The sequence below is a fragment of the Streptopelia decaocto genome (genome assembly GCF_964273445.1).
Source record: "Streptopelia decaocto genome assembly, chromosome: 23".
In the NCBI taxonomy this organism is placed as follows: Eukaryota; Metazoa; Chordata; class Aves; order Columbiformes; family Columbidae; genus Streptopelia; species Streptopelia decaocto.
The window spans coordinates 587,944-608,842 of NC_138678.1; the positions used below are offsets into that span (position 1 = coordinate 587,944).

At 51.9% G+C, this 20,899-nt stretch overlaps 1 protein-coding gene across 3 annotated transcripts in view; it reads left to right on the plus strand.

The window, feature by feature from the left end:
• Nucleotides 1–20,899, plus strand: part of WASF2 (WASP family member 2) — a 32,286-nt gene extending 11,387 nt beyond the window's left edge. Inside the window, exons 2-9 of one of the 3 annotated variants that reach the window (XM_082071265.1) lie at nt 5,416–5,564; nt 9,309–9,443; nt 9,955–10,108; nt 11,121–11,238; nt 12,290–12,420; nt 13,850–14,005; nt 15,768–16,288; nt 16,710–20,899. In XM_082071265.1, coding sequence (XP_081927391.1) covers nt 5,435–5,564; nt 9,309–9,443; nt 9,955–10,108; nt 11,121–11,238; nt 12,290–12,420; nt 13,850–14,005; nt 15,768–16,288; nt 16,710–16,867 — 1,503 coding nt within the window. In that variant the 5' untranslated portion in view covers nt 5,416–5,434 and the 3' untranslated portion in view covers nt 16,868–20,899. Of the gene's footprint in view, nt 1–5,410; nt 5,565–9,308; nt 9,444–9,954; nt 10,109–11,120; nt 11,239–12,289; nt 12,421–13,849; nt 14,006–15,767; nt 16,289–16,709 lie in introns of all 3 variants that reach the window. The other 2 variants (XM_082071264.1, XM_082071266.1) reach the window with 2 other exon arrangements.

Sequence of the window (20,899 nt, forward strand, 5' to 3'; positions counted from 1 at the left end):
CTTCTGCTGAATTTTTCCTTCTTTTTTTTTGCTCAGTTCTCTGTGTGTGTGTGGCTGCTGCTTCCCTTTCTGCGAGTCTTTTGGGGTTACATAAAAGCCGGTCTCTTTCTGGCCATTACAGCTACATGGGGGAGTAGTTACTGCTGAGAGAAGCTTGAAATTTGAAGCAGAGTTGTCACAGACATTAGAAAGAACAGTCAGTCTGCGTTGGCAAGCTACTGAGTTAAGTCTCATTTCATACTGATGGGAATTTCAGATCTGATTATCTCCTTCCTCCCTCATTCCCAAACCTGCTGGTGTGGCTAATCCCCCGATGGGTTCTCCTAAAGGCTGCTCTCCAAGGCGCTTCGCTAAAGGCTCCGTCTCCTTGACTATGCTCCTTATTTGTGTCCAGCAGAGGGTTTTGCCAGCCCCGCCGAGGGCGGGCTGATTGGTCACCCTGATGCATTTGAAAAATCAAGCTTTAATTTCCCTCCCCTTCCCCAAAAATACCCTCTGTCCTCTTTAGGTGCTTTGTGCTACGCCAGACACGGCGACAGATGATATCACCGCTGGGGTCCAGATTTATTTGCAGATGGTCCCTGATCTAAGAGGTTGTGTGTCACATTGAGCAGGGAATTACCCAGGTGACTCCCAGTAATGCTATGCTGGCTGGTCAAATACCAGTAAGACGAACCCTGCCAGATCACCGCCGTTATTTACAGCTCTTTGTGTGCCTTGCACACACACGGCTCACCTTGTAGTCCTGCCTTCTCCTCCGCGCCGCGGCGTTCGCTGTGCTGTACAAAACCCAAAAAGAAAGAATAAAAGAAGAAGCTGGTTCTTCTCTTGCTGTGCAGTGCTGGTTTGCTGCTCTGCTCCAAACTGCTTGTTAAGGAATATTTGCTGCGAGTTGCTGGTTTCAGTTGACAGAACTCGCGTTGGCAAGCAAATACTCAATCCTAAAATGCCCCCGTATTGCTTCTCAATACTTGTAATCAAAGTCCGTCTCCTTTATTATTTGTAACAATTGTCCGATTTTACCGCGCCGGCCCTATTTATTAAAAATAGTCAATAAGACGCGGCTTTGTGCGAGGGGTTTATAGACTGGTAGTTCTTGTTTGAAACAAACCAGTTGCCCTTGATTCTAACCCAGAACTGGGATTCCTAAGCGACCTGCTGCCATGGAGCTGGTGGGGAGCGCGGCCCATGACTTTCTGATAAGAAATCCCAGAGCAGCACAGTCGTCTGGAATCCACCCCGTGTCTGCTCCAGGTGCTGGGTCCGGAAAGGCAAAATTCACAAGTTGCAGTGGGTTGGTAGGAACGGCGATGCCGAGCGAAAACACCCGGTGAATCCTGGCAATGGGTGCCAGTTGTGCGGGAAGGTCGGCAGCGATGTCGGAGCGCTGAGCTCGGCTTTTGTCGTGCTCAGCAAACTTTTGTGTGTGGCTGGCGCGGGGCGGTGGAGCCGGACAGGGCTCGGCGGCGTTTCGGGAGAGGGGAAATGCTGAGGAATCCTGGCAATGGGAGGTGGGGCAGCGGAGAAGAGCTGCAGGCAAAGCCGGGCTTCTCGGATGGTTTGGCTTTTAGTCATTGCCATCATAACAGGGCTTGGAACCGCCTTTGATTCAAGCCACGACTTGGAGACTTGGGAGGAAATGCTCATTGCAAGCAGGTAGGAAGGTTCTGATTCAAGTGGGAGAGAAAAAATCATTTGTTATCGTAACAAAAGCCTTTGCTTCTTGTTTTTAAGAAGGTGTGAAGTGCGGCGGTTGGGAAGACGAGTATTTTGAACGTCGATTGATGCAGAAGCGTTTGTGCATTTGGCACACGAGCAGCTTCGACGACGGCCCGTGTCTTTACGGCTCTTCCAACCAGCAAACATCACTTCTTCCCTTGCATAGTAGTGCTGTGTTTCAATTTGATGCCTTTTTTTTCCCCATATTCATTAGGAATCTGTTGCAGAGAGTTTTCTGTTTCCTAGAGGCAGTTCCCTGTCACTTTTAACGTGCTTGATCCCCCGTTACAGCGGGATCAGGGCAGGTCCTCTGTGCCCATGACATGCTGTTCTTACCGCTTCTTAAAATCAGTGCATGCACCCCAAACTCTAGTACTAAACCAAATCTAATCTTCAACATTAATAAGCGAGCGGAAAGGCTTATCTTTGCCTGAAAGATGGGGATTTTTGGCCTCGCAGTTCATTTGACTTGCATCTGAATGGTGAGATTTAGCTGTAATCCAAGGTCTGCGGTAGTTGGGTGACAGTGACTGATGCCTGGTGACCAGGCTGGGTGGTTGGGGTGGAAAACTGCTGTGCTGTGGTGCCCCGACCACTGAAACTAAAGTGGTTCTGCATGTCCCTGACTGGTAGCGTGTGTCAACCGCCTTCCTAATGACTCTCCTAAAGAGGAAAACCTCCCGGAAAGGGTTTTTAGGGCTGTCCCTTCCTTGTTTCATTTATGGTGCCTGTCCCTGTCCCTCCAGCGTTTTGCTTCCTCCTCGTCCCTTCTCCGCGCTTGATTTTCTGCCCCTCCTGACTGCTGCTTTCCAAATACACCACTAATTTTCCAATCCACGCTATTAATCTTTGTCCCACCTACTCGTGAGGCATGAAGGTTTTACAGGAGCCCATTAGCTGTTATCTCCAGACCTACCTCCCAAAAACTGACGGGGAAAAATGAGATTTAACAGCAAAGCTCCTTCTTGCGGGGACACGGCCTGTCCTTTTTGCTAACGCTGGCACCGGGCTCTGCTTGTAGGTCCCAGATTTCCTATCGACCCACCTCCACCCTACAAAAACATCTGAAACCGTGTCCTTCCGCTCTGAGGAGAGGAAATTTTTGCTTTTAAAATGCCTCTTATCCCAGCGGTTACTGGGTTGGTTGTGCACAGCCCATCCTGTCCTCCTGCCCCGCGCCTCTCCGGTGCTCCCTGGGTTTCATCTCTTTTAGCTTGAGTCCTGCTTGCTGGATCCTGTCGGTGTCGGGAGCAACAGCGGAGCCGTCCCGGTCGCCTTGGGAAGCAGCGAGGAGGAGGAGGAGGAGGAGGAGGAGGAGGAGGAGGAGGAAGAGGAGGAAGGCTGTCCTAGCCATCAGGAGCGCGAAATTCTGGATTCCACAGCGGCTGTGCTGGGAGATGGGGGGTGGCTGCCAGGATCAGCCGGGCTGCAAAGGGAGGGCTTTTCTGAGCCCTTATCTCTGCCGTCTTGCACCGGCGCAAATTCATAATGAACGGGACGTACCATTGTTATTTTCCTTAAAAACAACTTTTGCCACTACTCCTTGCTTTTAGTCCTAAACATGCTTGGAAGACAAATGCTTTTGGGTGGTCTGTATAGTGACAACGTATTCTTTATTTATAGGTATTTGGGGCACCGCTCCATTTTCTGCCCCATACTTGCAGAAATAAGCGCTACCTGCGTTTATCTAACCTGCCATACATATAATCTTTTGGGTTGTTTTTTTCTTTGTTTTAAACGCATCTCCTCCACCCTCTGGGTAGATTTCTCCTCTCGCTGTGTTCCCTCTGTCCGTCCATCGCGCTGGCTGGTTCCCAGCGGGGCTCTGGTGACCAGGCTGTGCGCTCGGGCTCTGCACATCCCACCGTGCTCCCTTGGCCGAAACACGGGGGAAAAGAGCAGGATGCGGGCAGCCTGCAAACGCCGCCTTGTTACCGAGAGCGGCTCGAACCGCGCTCTGGGGGGAGCCGGGCAAAGTTTGTCTGGCATAAAGCGCTAAAGCTGACAAAAGATTGTAGGGCTTGGGCTGTAATCGATAAAACACAGGGTGTTTGGAAGCGAAGGTCAGAGTCCTTCCGTAGTTCTTTAAATATCCCGGACTGCTGCAGTGCTTGAACAACACAGCCTTCGGTCCTCGGAGAATCTCTGCTGTTATTTATTTGGATGCAGAACTCGCTGCTGTTTTCTGGAAGGTCTGTGGTTTTGGGGGCTCTTCCCTCGCACATGAAATCCCTCACGTAGAGGCGCTGCAGAATGGCACCCGCTATCGGCTTGTCCTGGAGATATCCGCGCGCCTGGCACGCCGCGGCTCTTCAGCTCCTCTGCCTTAATGGGTCACATTTAGCAATTCAAAAAATCTGGCTGGTGAGGTAATTAGGGAGGGATAATGCCCACTTCTTCCTCTTAACACCCTGATAGAAAAGCATCCAGGAAGGACTCCTGGACCTCGAAGATAAGCTGCCAGCTGCCACAGAGACTATCAAAGGGTGGCTCAAAGTCAAGAGCAAACAGCTGATTTTTTCTGGTTCTGGGTTTTGCCGGTGGTGACAGGAAGCCATGTTCCCCAAGCTGTTCGCTTCCTGCTTTATTTTTACACCCAGCCCCATCACATGGGAGCTGCCTCCTCTTGGGTTGTTCCTCAGCTGACCTAGAAAAGTGATTCTTTCCCCTTCTAAATTAATCAAGAACTTGGGCTGTATTTGCTTTCACTTAGGCTTAAAGATTTCAGGCGTGTCTCGTGCTCCGTGTTCCGAGCTCTGCTGGCCCCGGTTTCCTCCTCTCTTGGAGGCGGATGAGCTGAGAGGGAACGGTTTGTTGCTTCAACGTTTCGGCCTGTTAGCAAAGGAGATTTTTGTTAGTTCAAGGCACTGACCTGCACATAAAAGCCGTTTCTGTCCAAAGCATAACTTCCGGACACTTACGCTTTCTTCTTTATTTTATTTTTGTAAAGAAAGAACTGGAAGTTTGTCCCAACCGGTGTACAATCAATCTCTCCTTTCTGAGCACGCTCTAGTCCTGCATCCTGATTAAAGCTCCGTCGCCGTTCGGCTTCTGGAGCGGGAGAACAATGGTGCAGTGTAAACCGGGGCCGGGGATTTCCCAGGGGAAGGGGGTGCAGCCTGCAGGACAGGGAACACTCACCAGAAAGTTTCCTGGTCAGCTGCAAACGCTTCCTGTTGTTTGAGAAGAGCCCTGTCTGTGCTGCTCCAGGAGAAACTCACCGCGCATGCTTCAGTTTGCTGCAAAAAGCCTCTTTTTTCTATTTTTTTAACCTCTCCATTCTTCCTCCTCTCGGTTTAAGCAAACCTATTGATTGCAAGTTTTAAAATGGTTCTGCAGAAGAGGTTGTAAGTCGCCGTGCGGGAGGAAGGAGAGCGCTCGGGTGGGTAGGAAGGGAACAAGGGCTGCGGCGGTGCCCGCAGCACCTTGCGTGGGGGCGAAGCCGTGGGCTTTTCCATCTCTGCCTCCGTACCTGAGCCGGAGGGGCTTTGCTGTCACCGCAAGTCACAGAACAGCGGGATCTTTATTTTTGATGAACCGGTTTTATAAGGGTGGGGTGGGGGGGAAAGAAGCCTTATAAATAAAGCCATTTGAGAGCAGGAAAAACGAACACCGCGGCTCTGGTGTGCCTGGAATTTGCGGTTGAGTAATCCTTTCCTGTTTCTTTTTTGGGTTGTTTTTCATCTTTCAGAACAGTGCCTGAAGCAGGTCCACCATGCCGTTAGTAACGAGGAACATTGAGCCAAGGCACCTGTGCCGTCAGACGTTGCCTAGCGTTCGGAGCGAGCTGGAATGCATGACCAACATCACCCTGGCAAATGTCATTCGACAGCTGGGCAGCCTGAGTGAGTACCATGGCGAGCCTGCGCGTTGCCCTCAGGAGTCGCTCCTGCTCTTTATTTAGCTCCCTTTCTACTCTCGTGTTCCTATTTCTCCCCCATCTGCCTTCCCTGGGTAATGCTAAAATGTTTTCCTAAAGAAATCTGATGCTAATTTCATATCCCTGGTCCCACTGCCTTCCCATCGAAGAGAAAACGGGGAGGAGGGGGGTGTATGTGTGTGTGCGAGAGGCTGCGGCGAAACTGCAGATGGGAGGATGGAGCACAACTCCGGCTTGTAAAATGGGAGCCAGGATCTTGTGTCGGAGAACGTGCCCGTCGTTGCACACGCTACTAAATGGAGCTCGACTCCGTTGAATCTCCACTGTGTCAGTAGCCTTATTTTTAATGAAAGATAATTAAAGCGCGCACGCAGAAGCCGCCTGTTTGCCCCTGCTGTTTGTTGCGTTGTGAGACCCCAAGTCCCCAGGCTGAGCCGAGCGTTGCCCCTGGAGTATTGAGGGTTTGGGGCCGCTGGTTGGAAAGCAGCGTGAGCTGTGGCGATGCGAGCTCAGCTCTGTGTAGGGCTGACCCATAGCCCTGGAGAGGCTGGGGGGCAAACGTGGCCCTGCGTGCCACAGGAGAGACAAAGAGTTAATTGTGGTCTCTCCGGGACGGCTTCTTACTGCGTTGAAATGCTCTGGATTCTGATTAGCTACCTTTGCCCTTGAAGCGAGACTTTGATAATCAAATTAATATATTGTTTAGCTTCCCCGTGATGTCTGCAAGCGCTTCTGCTAGCTCTGCAAAGCCAGCCCCGTGTCTTCTGCCGTAGCGTGGATGTGGCAGGGAAAGTTTGGACGCGCTCTCTTTCCAGCAGTGAAAACCGTGGCTGTCGCTAAAATCTGGGCCTGTGTTTGCTGCCAGTCGGCATCACATTCTGTTGGGTTGTAGAAATGTCACTGCGCAGGCAAGACCAGTCTCTCTGCTCGCATTCAACTGGCCCTTGTTCATTTGTTAGGTCTTGTAGCCAAGGTGGTTGTGCAGTGTGAGTAAAATCCATCTCGAGCATGTGAAATGATGAGGAAGAAGGCAGCAAAGCTGTGCAAATCTCAGCTGCAGAGGAAGCTAATCCCAGTCCAAAGGCGTGCGGCGGGTTAGCGTGACAGCGCCGCGCCGAGATCCTGCGGGTTTACACCTTCTTTGCGCAGCTCAAGATACTCAAAGCTTCTCTGCTTCTGCCTCGTCGGAGAGGGCGAGGTGCTGGCAGCCAAACCGCAGCGCGGTTTCTCTGCGGGAAGGTGCCCTGGGAGCCTCGCTGGGCCGTGCGGGAAGGAGCAGGTACCTGGAGGAGAGCGCTGGAGGGAACGCTCGGGAGAGGCGGCTCTTGCTGCCACTCGTGCGTGTTTGTGACAGGGGAGCGAGGCAGGTGCAGGAAAGGCCGAGCACCAGCGCTTACCCGCCTCCCGAGGGCCAGCGGTGTTTGAAATGAGGCAATATTTACACTAACTGCTACAGAACGCTCGCACCCAAATGACCAAACTCCTGCCCCCCCGCCCCCCGTTCCTTACTTCTGAAAAATAAATCCGCTCCTTCCTCGTACGTTGAATATTACGGGAACGTAAAGCAGGTTCAGTAGGCTGTGACAGCCCTGTCAAGTGAATAATCAGCCATGCCTAGTGCACCACAGTCTCTTTACAAAGATGCAAACATAAATCTTGTCAAACTTTCATATTCCAGTGAGTTTACCCTTCGTTACTATCACAGCTGGTAGCACTTTGTATAAGTCGACTGTGTGATTTTATAGAATCCACGAGCTAAAGATGGAAAGACCTATTAAATCATGCCGTCTGTCTTCCTGCCGGCGCACGGCAAAGATAATTCTGATTGTAAGCTGCGCTTTTGCAGTCGAAGTAACTAAACCAAAAAATTAATCTCTGCCTTACCCCGTGTAAAAGTGGCCGGTAGGTGAGATGGTGGCTGATAACTCCGTACAGGTGCGTCTGCACAGGCAAGGGAGCACAGACCGTCCTTCTTCTCTCCCCAGGGTCAAGACCGCTATATACAATGCTGTTTAGATATTACTTTATGCTTGAAACACGCTACTCAACATTGCAAACTAAATACTTCTTTTTTTCCCTGTTTCGGTTCCTTGTGAAATTCAGAAATTATTTTCAGGGTGTTTTTTTTAAGTAGAAAGCAAATTGCAACTTCTTTTTTGAGCTGTTGCTGGGCGGCGCCAAATGATCCCATAGAGAAATGTTGGTGAAGTGGGAGAGCTGGTGTTGTGAACACAGAGCGCTCAGTGAATCCCGGCTGGAGCAAGAGCCGCCCGGCCCTTGGTCTCCAGAAATAAAATCCAGCTTGAGGAAAGCTGCTCGGGCTGGTAATGGAGCGTGTGCGGAGACCGCGGTGCCGGGGAGGGCGGAAGGGGGGTCAGCTGGGGGGAACGGCCGGCGTTTGCTTTTCTGCACCGCTTGGAGCTGCCATTGCCGCAAAGGGGTGGAGGAGGTTGATTTTTAACCCGGCTGCTTCCCCGTGCTTGGCAGCGTAAGGAGAGCGGCGCCGGAGCCCCAGCAAGGAGCTGATATGTCGGGTTAGATAGCTGCAGGTATTTGTGCAGCCGGGCTGCGGGAGATGCCCTCGCGTTGCCTTGCGGTGGGAGCGCTTCTCTTCCTCGCGTGGCTCATTGCAGATGATGAGATTTGCCAAAATCGCTGTTGAAGTTGGTGATCGTTTCCTGAATGTCGGAGAAGGATCTTCAGGAGTAACAGATTCCAGAACAAACCGTGCGATGATGCGCTTCAAACCCAGGCTGCTTGTTGGGAGCAGCCTTGTACTCAACAGCCGAGGCCGGAGATGTTCCCGTGGCGGGAGCTCCGTGGGCCTCGCTCCGCTCTGATCCGCGGTGTCCTCAGCGTGCTTCGGGTTCCCTTCATTAGGCCTGAGAACAGAACAAAAGCCAGTACTCACTGCAAATTCTTAGTTTTCTCCCTGTTCTCCCATCTCTGCCTACCTGTGGTCACCTCTTGTACGCAGATCTTAAACTCCTAAGGACAGGGAACGTCTTTTTGTTCCGCTCATGGTGCTGCGAGCTCCTGATCCAAACCCCCAGGCGCTCTGGCTGTCCATCCGACGGATGGTGTTTGTCATAGCAGCCCACTGGGCAATCCAGGCTGTTACAGAGAGAATATCCCCGTTTGAGAAAGTTCCCCTTTGCTTTTGATTTAGAATAAAAACGTGAACGCATCAATTTTTCAGACACTGCCACCTGAAGGAACAAAAAGGTCAGTGCTTTCGTCTGTGGATCCTAAAGCTCCAGCGTTAGGATCAAGGGCTGCGTCTGCTCCCTGGTTCAGAGTGCCTGGAGCGTGTAAATGTGTGGCGGCTCCCCCGGAGGCAGGTCTGCCGCAGACTGCGAGCCCTTCCCGTGCTCCAGAGCCATAAAAATGTGACTGTAAACTGGATTTGCTTGTCTAATAAACACAACAACAGAGAATCTTAAAGAACCTTCAGACCCATCCAGATTCAGACCAGTGTAGTGTTGTCAGCCCTTTTTATTTCGTTACTTTAATAATGACTTGAAAGTATGTCTTGATTGTTTCTTTATTGCTTGAAGAAATGTCAGGTTTTGGTGGAACAGAGCGTTTTCTTCCTGGATGTTAAACTCAACCCTCAAAACCTGAAGTGTGGTTCCCTCACTTGTTCTTTCTTCAACAAAACAATCTGCGAGAGTGATTATGGTCTAACGTGGACGCTTTAATATTCCAGGTAAATTTGCAGAAGACATATTTGGAGAGTTGTTCACTCAAGCCAACACCTTTGCCTCTCGGGTGAGCGTTCTGGTCGAGAGAGTTGACCGCTTGCAAGTCAAAGTCACTCAGCTGGATCCCAAAGAGGAGGAAGGTAATGGAGCGGAGCGCAGGCCGTGCGGACCCAGCCTGGTGAAGGTTCTCATTGAGTCAGCGCCGTTGGGTCACGGCCGTCAAACGAGCGTGACGCTGCCATGGGTGTTGGAATGTCTTCTCTTGGGCTAAGAGGGACCGTTTCCTCCCTCCTGAACAAACACGGCGCTGTTGGCGCGGTTGGCCTTTCTGCTGGAGTCTGGATTTGCTTGTTAGCGAGGTTCCATGTGGAAACCGCTTTCCAGCCGTTTGATAGCGCTGCGCTTCTTGAGTCTTGGTCGCAGGGGTTCAAAAGCACATGGGCAGAGCCGTGTCTGTATGGCACTGGATCCTGGCTTGGCGTGGTCTGAGATTTGCCGGCTTTCCCAGGAGATCTGTGGGAAAAGGAACCTGACCTTAAGAAGTGCTGAGCATGCCAAGAACTCCAACTGGAATCAGATGTTTGCTACTTGATCTTCAGTGTCATGGGCCTGGGTCAAGCTGTTCTTCACTTGCTTTCTTCTTTCTTACAGTCTCCCTGCAAGGCATTAACACCAGGAAGGCCTTCAAAAGCTCCACTACTCAGGACCAGAAGCTCTTCGACAGAGATTCTCTCCCCGTGCCTGTCCTTGAAACCTACAGGACCTGCAATACTCCTCCACCCCTCAACATTCTCTCACCTTACAGGTACGGCTGCAACACCTTCTTGGCCCCTTGTTCCCCTTCCTCCCAGAGAAATCAAGTTGCTAAACTGAGATCCCCCAGGAAATCTCCATCCTCTGGATTATATGAAACTTTGCTTTTGGGGCTGTACAAATGAGCACAGCTAGAAAATTATATATTTGGTTACCTGCTGTCACTTTTGTGAGTGCCTTGGGGCAAGGCTTGGCTGGCTCTGCATAAACATGCTAGGTGTTGTGCAGATGAGGCATTTTTCTTGTGCTGCTCCGTAGTCCCGTGGCTCTTTTCCAGCAAGCCGCAGTGCACACTGCAGAGCGTACATCTGTAAATGGCTCTGGCCCAGGTGGGTGCAGCAGCGTCCTGGAGAGCCGGAGATGCTTTTCTGTGGCCTTCAGTGCCTGGTCTGAGCCATCCGATGTGACCGAGACTGGCTGCATAACCAGTTCTCCCGAGCAGTCCCGCTCTGATTTCATCTTGTAGGTAGTAGAAGTAAAGGGGGTCAGAATACAGAGACTTAGCCCACATCCATAAATATCTTTTGAACAGGTAAAAAGTAATTACAGATAGCTGGAGGCAGCTGTCTTCTGCCAGACGCGGCTGCACTGCAGAGTAGGAGGAGAGTGTGTGTGTGTGTGCTCGCTCATGAGTTTCAAGGACGTTGCTGGTCTGATTTAGGGTTCCTGAGCTGGAGAAGGGTTTTTTTCCACATGAGAAATACAACACAAACAAGTGGGAGTCGAAGCGAGAGACCTGCTGCTCTCATGGTGGTTTTCAGAGCAGTCGAGCTCTTCGGGTGCTGAGCAGTGGAGGGTTTGTGTGGGGGCAAAGGTGATGGCAAGTGGGACAGCCGGGACAAGTGGGTCCTGTGCCCATTCTGAAATGGGAGACAGGGGCAATTGACCTCCCTGCAGACCTTTAAACTGTCATCTGGACTTGTGCCTTGTGTTTTCTCTGGGCTTCTGACAAACGCGCAGCTTGATCCTTGTTTGTGTGCTTTTTTCCTCCCACCCTGTTCTAGGGATGATGGCAAAGAGGCGCTTAAATTCTACACAGATCCTTCGTATTTCTTTGACCTTTGGAAAGAGAAGATGCTTCAGGACACCAAGGATATTATGAAAGAGAAGCGGAAACACAGGGTGAGGAAACGGGAGATCTCTGCCAGCAGAGGCATGTCAGGGAAGAACGGGGGGTGGGAAGCGTTAATAAACCTTAGACTCCAAAGTTGCTATCCAGAATTCAGGTTTGCTCTATAGGGATCAATCCAGTGAAGTTTTTTATCTGGTTTACTCTCATCCTTGTTAACTAAAAAAAGAAAACAAAGATACCCTTAATCTGTTTCTCCAAATGCCACCGTCTTTGTGTGGTTATAATGGCTTCATTTGTGGTCCTCGAACACAGCGGGGGGAGAAAGTCACATCGGAGCCTTTTCTGCGCTTGCGATGTGGCAGAGGGGTCTGTTTGGTGCTGGAGCAGCGCAGACCCCGCTGCCGGCACTGCGGTGTGCTGAGCACCATCATCATTCTGCTGTGGAGAAAGAAAGGAGAAAATGGCCCTTCAGGAGCGCAAAACCAGGCCCTAATGTTAAACTAGGGGTAAGCGGGAGGCTTAACAAAACTAAGCTGAAAGTGCAGGTAGAGTTCCTGGCTGCCTGGGGATTCGGACCCATGTTCACCAACACTAACACTTGAACCGTACAAGATTCAGTTGGAGCGTAGTTGTTTTAGAAGTGTTAAATATCAAAACAATCATGGGGTTTTTTCAATCAAAATAACAAAGGAGAGATGTAGAGCATGTTAGAATACAGAGAGTGAGGCCAGCTAAAGCCACGTTCCTTGTGGGCAAGTGTCCGTATTGCACCCCGAAGCACTTAACACCAGCAAGGTGATGGTGAGATTGGGCAAAATTGGGCCAAAACCGGATTTGATGTGGGAAACGGAGCTTTCGTTCCGCCCTTGAGGAGGTGACGGCATCGTGCCTGGCTGCGCCGGGGAATCTCATCTTGTCTGTCCTTTGTGCTGTTTGTGCTCCAGCTTCTCTGTATGGGAGATCTTTGGAGCTTGCAGCGATCGGGAAAATGTATACTTGAAAATGTATATTTGTGAAATGGCTACAGGTCTGTCCTATCCCTCCCTGTTCCCGGTGAATTTAAAGCAAAATAAGGCTTGTGTTTGATTCTTCCTACCTTAGAAAGAGAAAAAGGAGAATCCGAACCGAGGAAATGTGAATCCGCGGAAAATCAAAACCCGGAAAGAAGAGTGGGAGAAGCTGAAAATGGGACAGGAATTCGTCGAGTCAAAGGACAAACACGGTCCTGCTGGGTAAGCAAGCGCGGGGCTGCGCTCAGTCCCCGTCGGTGATTGTCATGCAGTTCACCCCGCGCTGCAGCTTCTCCAGATCACCGCGCGGCGCAGATCGATACTGCCGCTAATCAGCTTCTCCCAGTAAATCCATCGGCTGATTTAAGATTTGCTAAATAAATCAGGGAGCTGCACGGCTTTGGACGAGGCGGCAGGAGCAGCTTCGCTGGCGAGTCTGCTCTCGCTGCCTGTCGCGTGGGCGCAGGAGCGTCGAGAGCTTTGGCTCCAGCGCCGCGGCGGTGCCGTCCCGTCACACCTGGGCTGTGCGCCGAGGAGCCGCTATTGTGCGATTGCTTTGTTACATTTCGCTCTTCACACCCCGAAGTTGAAGCGGGGGCTGTCCCCATCTGAGGGTTTCAAGCTACAGATCTCTCTTTAGCGCTTCTGGCTTGGGAATTCATTTAACTTTTGACACCAGCGAGGCTGGAAGCAGACTGAATTCCCCCACAATGCACTTCTCGCTTGCTCGCTCCTTGCAGCTTCCTTTCATATAAGAAAAAATCTCTCTTTAAATCACACTCTCCAGCTAAAAATAAAACTTGCTTTTAGTTTAATAGGAGAACAGGTTTGGTTTCTAGCAGAGGAGTCGAGCAGCACAACAGCACCATTTTCTTGCTCCTCTCTTTTCTCCTGGAAGCGTGTTCGTGCATTTGAATTTGCTTGAGGTCCTGAGCCCCCCCACAGTGAAATGAGCTCTTTGAAAGCCAAGTGAGAGAGTGGTCTCTTCCTTCAGCACTATTTCACTTATGGATACTTGTTTTTAATGGCATCGCTGTTTCTTGGCTTCTTTTTGATGTTCTCTTCTCAAGCTTATTTTTTTTGGCATCTTTGAGCACCTTTTTTTTGCCACTGATGATACCCCATGTAAGCGGGAGTCCTGCAAGTCCAAACTGGTCAAAACATCTTCTTATAGATGTTTTTTCTATAGCCAAATGTTAAACATTTTTTATTTTGGTTTTCTCTAAAGTATATACTCGTGCTGTTCTGATGTGTGGTAGCAATAAACAAACATGGGAGCATCTGGGCAAATTCCAGCCAAAGAATTATGCAGAGCAAACTAACACAGCTGGATGTGAGTCTTCATACAGGATGCTTGGAGAAACAGGCTTCTTTTAAAAGGGCGCTTTAAGGTTTTGTTTTGTGGGACCTGTTGCGGTGGTTGATCAGGTCCCGCTGTGCTGAGAAAAGCCATTCCTGCTAGAAAACCTCGTTTCTACATCGTGCAGGTTGGTCCATCTGCTGGGTTGACATCGCTGCCGTTCGGCGGCCGAGCTGCCGCCCCACTGTTTGTTGTAGGAGGCAAAGCTCTTGTGACTGAGGGGGAAAAGAAAGGAGCTTTAGGCATCACCTTGAAGTCTTTGCACTGATTTCTGGGCTTGCTTTCCTGCAGGTACCCCTCGAACATGGTGTATCAGAACGGCAGCATCGGTTCGAACGAAAGCATGGACATGAACTGCTACCCGCCGCCGCCGCAGACTGACTCCATTGTGCCACCACCTCCTTCGTTCCCAGATGACAGCCTGCCGCCGCCCCCGCTGGAATTTAGGTAAGCCTACGGGATCCCTTCTGTCACCGAGGAGTGGGAGGTGGTGTAAAAGGATGACATGAGGCAGGCTGAGATAGTTCAGCAGAACTTCCTAACGGGTGTTGTTTGGGAACCAGAATGCTCCTGTCTGGAGGGGAAGAGCAACTGCAGGCAGGGACAGAGGCGCAGGCAGCACAGAAATCCCCATAAATCCCAGCTGCCGCCATCGTTGTTCCCATACAGAAGCAGGAAACAGGCTTGGAAAGAACTAGAGCAACCTTATTTCACTTTCTACAAGAGCGAGGTCCCAGCTAATGGTCTGGCTCCATTGCGTGAGCTGTCCAAGGCTGTTGTTGCGGAGCGTGGAGACTCAGCGTTCCTGATAGAGCTGTCAAAGAACAGCTTCTTTTGCCTCTGGTTCGTGTTACCGCTTGCCCTGCGATCTTTGACACACACACGACCTGGACGCTGAAGATGCGGATGTCGTTAAATGTAAACGACTCGAGCACACCACTGACTTCTTCCCAGAGACTTCAGTGCGAGTGCGGGGCAGCTGCTTTGTATTGCATGAAATGGTGACTTCTGGTCACCTCTCGAGATGAGAATTACTGTCCAGCAGTGGCTCAAGACACAAAGGGTGAAACAAGAGTAGCTTTTCTTTAAAGACAGTAAAATAGAGTCAAGAGTAACAGGGGGAAGTATGTCTGATAGACAAGACTGCATTAGCTTGTCTCCATCTTCTCCAAAGGCAGCAATGCTGCAGAAAAGGCTCCTCTGATGTGTCAGAGAGACCAAGCACTCCACTCCACAACACGTTCCTCTAGGGCAGAGCAGAAACGAGCTCTCAGATGAAGCTCACGCCGCCGTATGCGGTTGCTTAGATCTCTGCCTAGCCAGAGATCTCCCTTCGCTGGTTTTGTTTTGGTAGTTGTTTTTAAGGAACCCTGGGAGCCGGGTTTGATCTCCAGTGCTCTGTCTTGGATCAGCACTGCGCACTGTTAAAAACCATGATGTCTTTGTGGCACTATGTACCTTATTTCTCTGTTTTACCATGGAAGGAGATGTCAATTTAGGGCTTCCTTTACCCGTACGTAGGATATTACAGTGTCTTATGGGCACTAGTGTTCTTTGGTGCAACACAGCTTCCATAAATGGGAGACTTAGTCACTCAAGAATCGGTGTTTTCCTTAAAAGCACGTTGGGTTTCCATGTCTTCCTCTTCGCTCCCCATGGTGAGCTATGAGCCGTGGCTGCTGCGCTCAGCTCCGAGCCGTGGGATCCGGGAAGAGATCTGCTCCTAGCAGGTGTTCAGAACATATGTGTTCCTGGCACACCCGCCTGGCCGGGTGTGATTTATCACGATAGGCATCCCTGGCTTGGCGTGACATAGGCCGGAGCTCGGTGCGGAGGGCTGGTGGCTCCGTTGCTGCAGGAGCTCTTGAGCCAGGAGGCTGCTCTGGGCTCAGACGTGCCGCCCGGCCACTGCTGGGGAGGTGACATGGCTCCTGTTCTTGTCAGCCTGGGAGATGGGACGGACGATAGCGTTTCTGCCAGTCCCCACAAGCTTTCCTTTGTCTTGGTGGTGTAGGCCAAAAGAAACACAGCAAGGGAACGAAAACCAAGGAGTGAGGTCTCATGGAAACACCAGTTGAAGCTGAAACTTAGTTTTTTTTTTTATGTCTGGACTGCAACAAACACGCATGATTTGTGTTAGCATTGAGATTGTCCAGTCTAATCTGGCCTCCCAGCCCACAGCCTGATTTCTCTCTCTCTGCTCCAACAGCTATCCTGTAGACAACCAAAGAGGTTCTGGTTCTGGAGGAACCAAGCGATCCAGCCTGGTCAGCCCGAGTCACCCGCCGCCAGCCCCTCCGATCGGCTCCCCCTCGGCAGCCCGGCCGGGCTTTGCTCCCCCTCCGGCGCCACCTCCCCCGCCACCACTGATGGGAACCACCCCGCCCCCCCCGCCCCCCATGGGCTTCCCCTCCCCGGGAACCCCCCCGCCACCCTCACCCCCTTCTTTCCCTCCTCACCCCGACTTTGCTGCCCCCCCGCCGCCGCCGCCCCCTCCAGCGGTGGAATACGCCAGCGTGCTGCCCCCTCCGCTGCCGCAGCCGGCCGGGGGCACCGCGCCGCCCCCCCCGCCGCCACCCCCTCCTCCCGGCCCCCCACCGCTGTCTGCCGGCGGCCTGGACGGGCCCCCGCCGCCCCCTCCGCCCTCCGACACCTCCACCTCCAAGCCCAAGTCCTCCTTGCCGGCGGTTAGCGATGCCAGGAGCGACCTGCTGTCAGCCATCCGTCAGGGTAAGCTCGTGCTCCCATACCGATTGCCTCCTTTGGAAAAATCCCCTGGTATCCAAGCGCGGGCGCTCGGGAGCCGCTGGTGAGCAGCGTGCGGCTGCCTTGCTGCTCCACACCTGTCCCTTGAGGTCCCACCCTGGTGACAACCTCACGAGGTTTGATGTCTCCACCTGCGCCTTTGGGGCCGGCAGCGCTGGGATTGCTGTGGTCCCCGTTTGCGGTGGTGTTACCCTTGGAGGAGCACGGCAACGTCTCTTTCCCCATTCCACCTGCCCATCCAGCCTGTCTGGGCTGTTGTTCCCCATCAACGTTATCCCCCAGCGTGTCCAACGCAGAGAACTCTGCCAAAGAGATGCCTGCTTTGGGAGAGTTCGGTGTAACCAAAACCTTTCCATCATCCCCTCCATTGCCTTTTTCCCAACAGGCTTCCAGCTCCGCAAGGTGGAGGAGCAGCGGGAACAGGAGAAGCGGGACGTTGTGGGCAACGATGTGGCAACAATCCTGTCGCGCCGCATCGCTGTGGAGTACAGCGACTCTGAGGACGACTCTTCGGAGTTCGATGAGGATGAATGGTCGGATTAACCACGGTCCCGTCCCCTTCCTCCCCTTCTCTCCTGGGTTAACGTCTTCTTAAAGAATCAGGTGGCCAAACCTTCCACTGTTCCCTTTTCCAGCCCGTAACCAAAGATGTGCCAAGGGTTTTCAGACAACCAGCAGCATATCTCCCCTCTCCCTGCCCCTCCGGCTTTGGCAGCGCTTTGTGCTCTGCCATTCCCAAAGGTCTGGCGGACCATGAGGATGCGGTGTTGGGATTTAGCTGGAGGGGCTGTAACGGTTGCTTATTTAAAAAGAGAGCTAAACCTCCCGATTCTCGGTGCCACCAGGCAGAGCACACGTAAACCCTCCATCCGGAGGGATTTTTTAAAGTAAAGATGGATGATCCTGTTGCAGCCACGTGGCCTTTCAGATGAAGGACATTTTCAGCTAGTTTTCTCATTGCAACAGCAGACAGTTGATCTGATGACTCTTCCTTTCCAGTGAATACTGGTAGTGCTGCAAGAAAATGGGCTTTAAATGTCAGTTCTCTGCTGCATCCCGCTGTCAAATAATCAGTTTTTGGCAACAGTGCACAATTCTTTCCCCTCTGACCCCCTAGTATTATTTCCAGACTGCCCTGCGTGGGGTGCGCTCCCTGGCTCTAGGGCTGCGGAGCGCGTTGGGTGCAGTGTGAGGAGGGACCCTTTCTTGGGTTTCATTTCAAAACTGCCTTTACCTTCCCCACGTCTCCCGCCTGGTCTGCCCAGGAGACTCGCGCAAAGGGACCCCAAGCCGGGGCAGAGCGGTCGCTCGACTTCTCGCCCGTGGGGAGCAGAACCGCTGCCCCACTGAGACGCGTCGGGATGGGCAGCGCCCAGCGGGGCCAAACTGCTGCTTTCTCCAGTTCATGCTGAGAATGTGTTTATAAAAAGAAGTGCCTAGAGCAGGGAGGTGGCGTGGGGAGGCTTCTCTGAACACTGTGGTTTTCCGTGGCCTGTTTGGGGCGATGCTGCAGTCGGTTTGAAGAGGTGCTTTTTCTAGCGGGGTGACCATATTTTTTATACAGGGACTTGAGTAACAGCAAATGCTGGTATTACCTTTGCTTCCTCCTCCCTTCCGCCTAAGGAGGGGAGTTCGTGTGCCTAAAAACATGTCGCGTGTGAACTGAGTTGCCCATCGGTTGCATCAGACCTAACCTCCGTTGTTTTCTATAATTTTGTTGTTATAATTCATTAGCTAATTTGAAGAAAGCATTTCTTCTCCTCACTAACCCGATGAATCCCCAGACTGCTCACTACAGTGAGGGGAAAACGGTGAACTTGAACTAGCTGACCTAGGTTTTATTGCTGTTTTATATTACCTTACATAGAATATAATCTAGAAACGAATACCCTCAGTGCTACAGATGTGCATTTCAATCTGAACCTGACTCAGGGTCATGCAGGAAGGCGATTCCAAAGCCTTTGGAGATCGTGGGTCCAGCTGCATGTCCCATTAAGACCAACTCGCCAGCCTTTTTGCTTTTCCTCTTGTAAAGTATTTCGCCAGCCCACACCTGTTCTTTCTCCTCTGATTTGCCTCATTTAACGCTGTTGTCGATAAGCGGGAGCGCCGGGCCCAGCCCGAGGCCGCCAGGTTGCTGAGAATCCTTTTTTTGGGCGTTTGATTGATGCCTTCGATTTGTGCCATTGAGTTCTTACCGCTCTCTTGTGTGTGTGCATGTGCATTTTCGATCTCAGAGCAGATAAGGGCCTGGAGGATCAGCTTCCAGGCGTGCGGATCCCAGCACGACCCCGAGGGATCGACTGGATCGCTGCACCATCACATTTTGGCTGCAGATGGACAGGATGCAAAGGGTGTGGATGGTGAGGCATCCCGAACATCTGAGCGGCTCTAATTCCAGGTTCTGGAAGAGGGAACAAACCCCTCGAGTGCCAGTTGAGCCATCGGAGGGACTTGGAAATGCAAACTGATTTTTGCTGCAAGCTGGGTAAGGGGGGCTGGAGGAGAATCGCCGCCTCTTGTTTTTCCTGCTCTTTCCGTAAGCGTCCTCCTCTGGCTGCTCTCGGAGACAGGTTCCCGGGGAAAACGGACCTTTAAGCTAACCCAGGCTGACAGCGTTATCACACAGGGAAGCGAGGAGCTCGCAAATGCCAAACCTGGCTTAATTTTAAATTGCCTTTAACTAGACGTGGCCCCCGTTGAGGAAGGGGAGCGAGTATTCCTGTCGTGTGAAATACAGAGACGTGCCACGTTCCCTGTCACGCAGATGGCTGGGCTGTGGGGCCGGGCCGTGCCTGGGGCCATGGGGCCGGGTTGCCCCACGCCTGTTGCACAAGGATGGTGTGGGCGATCAGGACTCGGCTCGCGGCTGCTCGCGGGGCTCCTGGCAGCTGCGGGGACGCGGCTTTGTCCGTGCAAGCCCTGCTGTAACCACCCCAGAGTGAGAATCACAGCTGCCGCATCCCAAACAGAACGGTTTGGGACATGTAGGATGGTTGTTCATTTGGTTTCTTTAATTTTAAAGCTACTTTGATTGCAAAAACAGCTCCCTTAGACACAACTGCTCGAAAGTGGCTTTGAGTAGTGTTGCGCCATTGCAGAGCGCTGGGCCACCAAGTAAGCCTCATATTTCTTAAACCAGTAGGGGAAGAGGGAGAGGTGCCAAAAACAACCTTTGCAAGACAGAGCAGCTGGGCTGGAGCTGCAGAGCTGCTGCCCCACAGGCTCCTCCACCATCCTCGTCATTTCATCCTCATCCTTCCATCCCCATCCTTCCTCCCCTTGTTCTTTATTCCGTGTAAGGCTGGCACGGGCGGCACGACGGGCGAACCTCAAGCATTTCACGAAGCCAAAAAGCTGGCAGCCGGGATCCTCCCGCGTCTCCCATTTCAGCCCGACCCGTGTCCGTGGGGAGCCCGAGCAGCCGTTCCTCCCGTCACAGGGGCCGTTCGCTCGGTGTGTTCGCGCTCCCTCCCGCACTCGCGGGTTTGCGCAGGTCACGGCGCCTTCCCCCCGGCGACCCCGCGCTCCGGTTGAACATTGTCCCGGTGTCCTCGCCCGCGGCTCCTGCAGTTCTGTCCCCCGTTCCCCTCCACTGACCTTCACCGCTTCCTCCTCCTTATCAGACCTGAAGCACCAGAGCAGATCGAGGGAAGGGGCTCCTGGAGCTGCCCGGGCGACTGAGAAACTGCAAAGTAGCGTTTCAGGGAAAGACTCTTATTATTTTTATCAATCCGTGAATTTATTTAATGTGCCTTTTGAAAGCAACTGCCCTTGAGGGGCTCCAGGGGGCAGATGTGGGTGCCCCGGCTCTGTTTTTGTTGCTGTTGGATTTCGGGGGGGTTCTTTCTCTTCCTTGTTAAAGCCTTAAAGTGGGAAGTGGATCCAGTTGTTTTTATTACTGTATTAACATTCATTTTAATTCATTTCAGAAACTAACCCATTTTTCTTCTTGATTAGAATGTCATAGAATTAGACGAGCTGTAACCCTCCTGAAGTGCCTTATTTTTCCTATATGGTATAAATATATTTATAAGAGTAATTATTCCACTGGTATTTTAGGGGTTCATGGCTGAGCAGAAGAGACGGTGGGAGAGGAGCTGGCAGTGCCCCCGCAGGGCCCGGCCGGGTGGTGTTTGGGGCGCTCTCAGGGCGCGGGGGTTACGCGTTTCAGACCAAAGGAGTTTCAGCAGTGAAACTCTGCTTGGAAAAGACAAAGAAAATACTGTAGATGTGTTCGGTTCCCCTCGCTCCGCAGAACCAGCACGTCGGCCGCGATGCGGTGGGTGCAGAGCTGCTGCCCTGGGGAGCGCAGCCCAGCCTGCGTCCATACCTCTGTCTGTCTGTCTGTCTGTGCTTTCCCCACCGGTTGCTGTGTAAGCCAGGCTTTCCTGCTGCTTTTTTTATATATATACATATATATATATATATAATCAGCTCAGTAACCCCTGGATGAAGATCCCAATTGCAGATTTTTTTGTAATGTACATGTAAAAAAAAAAAAAACAAAACAAAAAGTAATTTTTTTTGATCCTTTTTTAAAAACTGTAAACTTGATAAAACCTTTCGATCCGG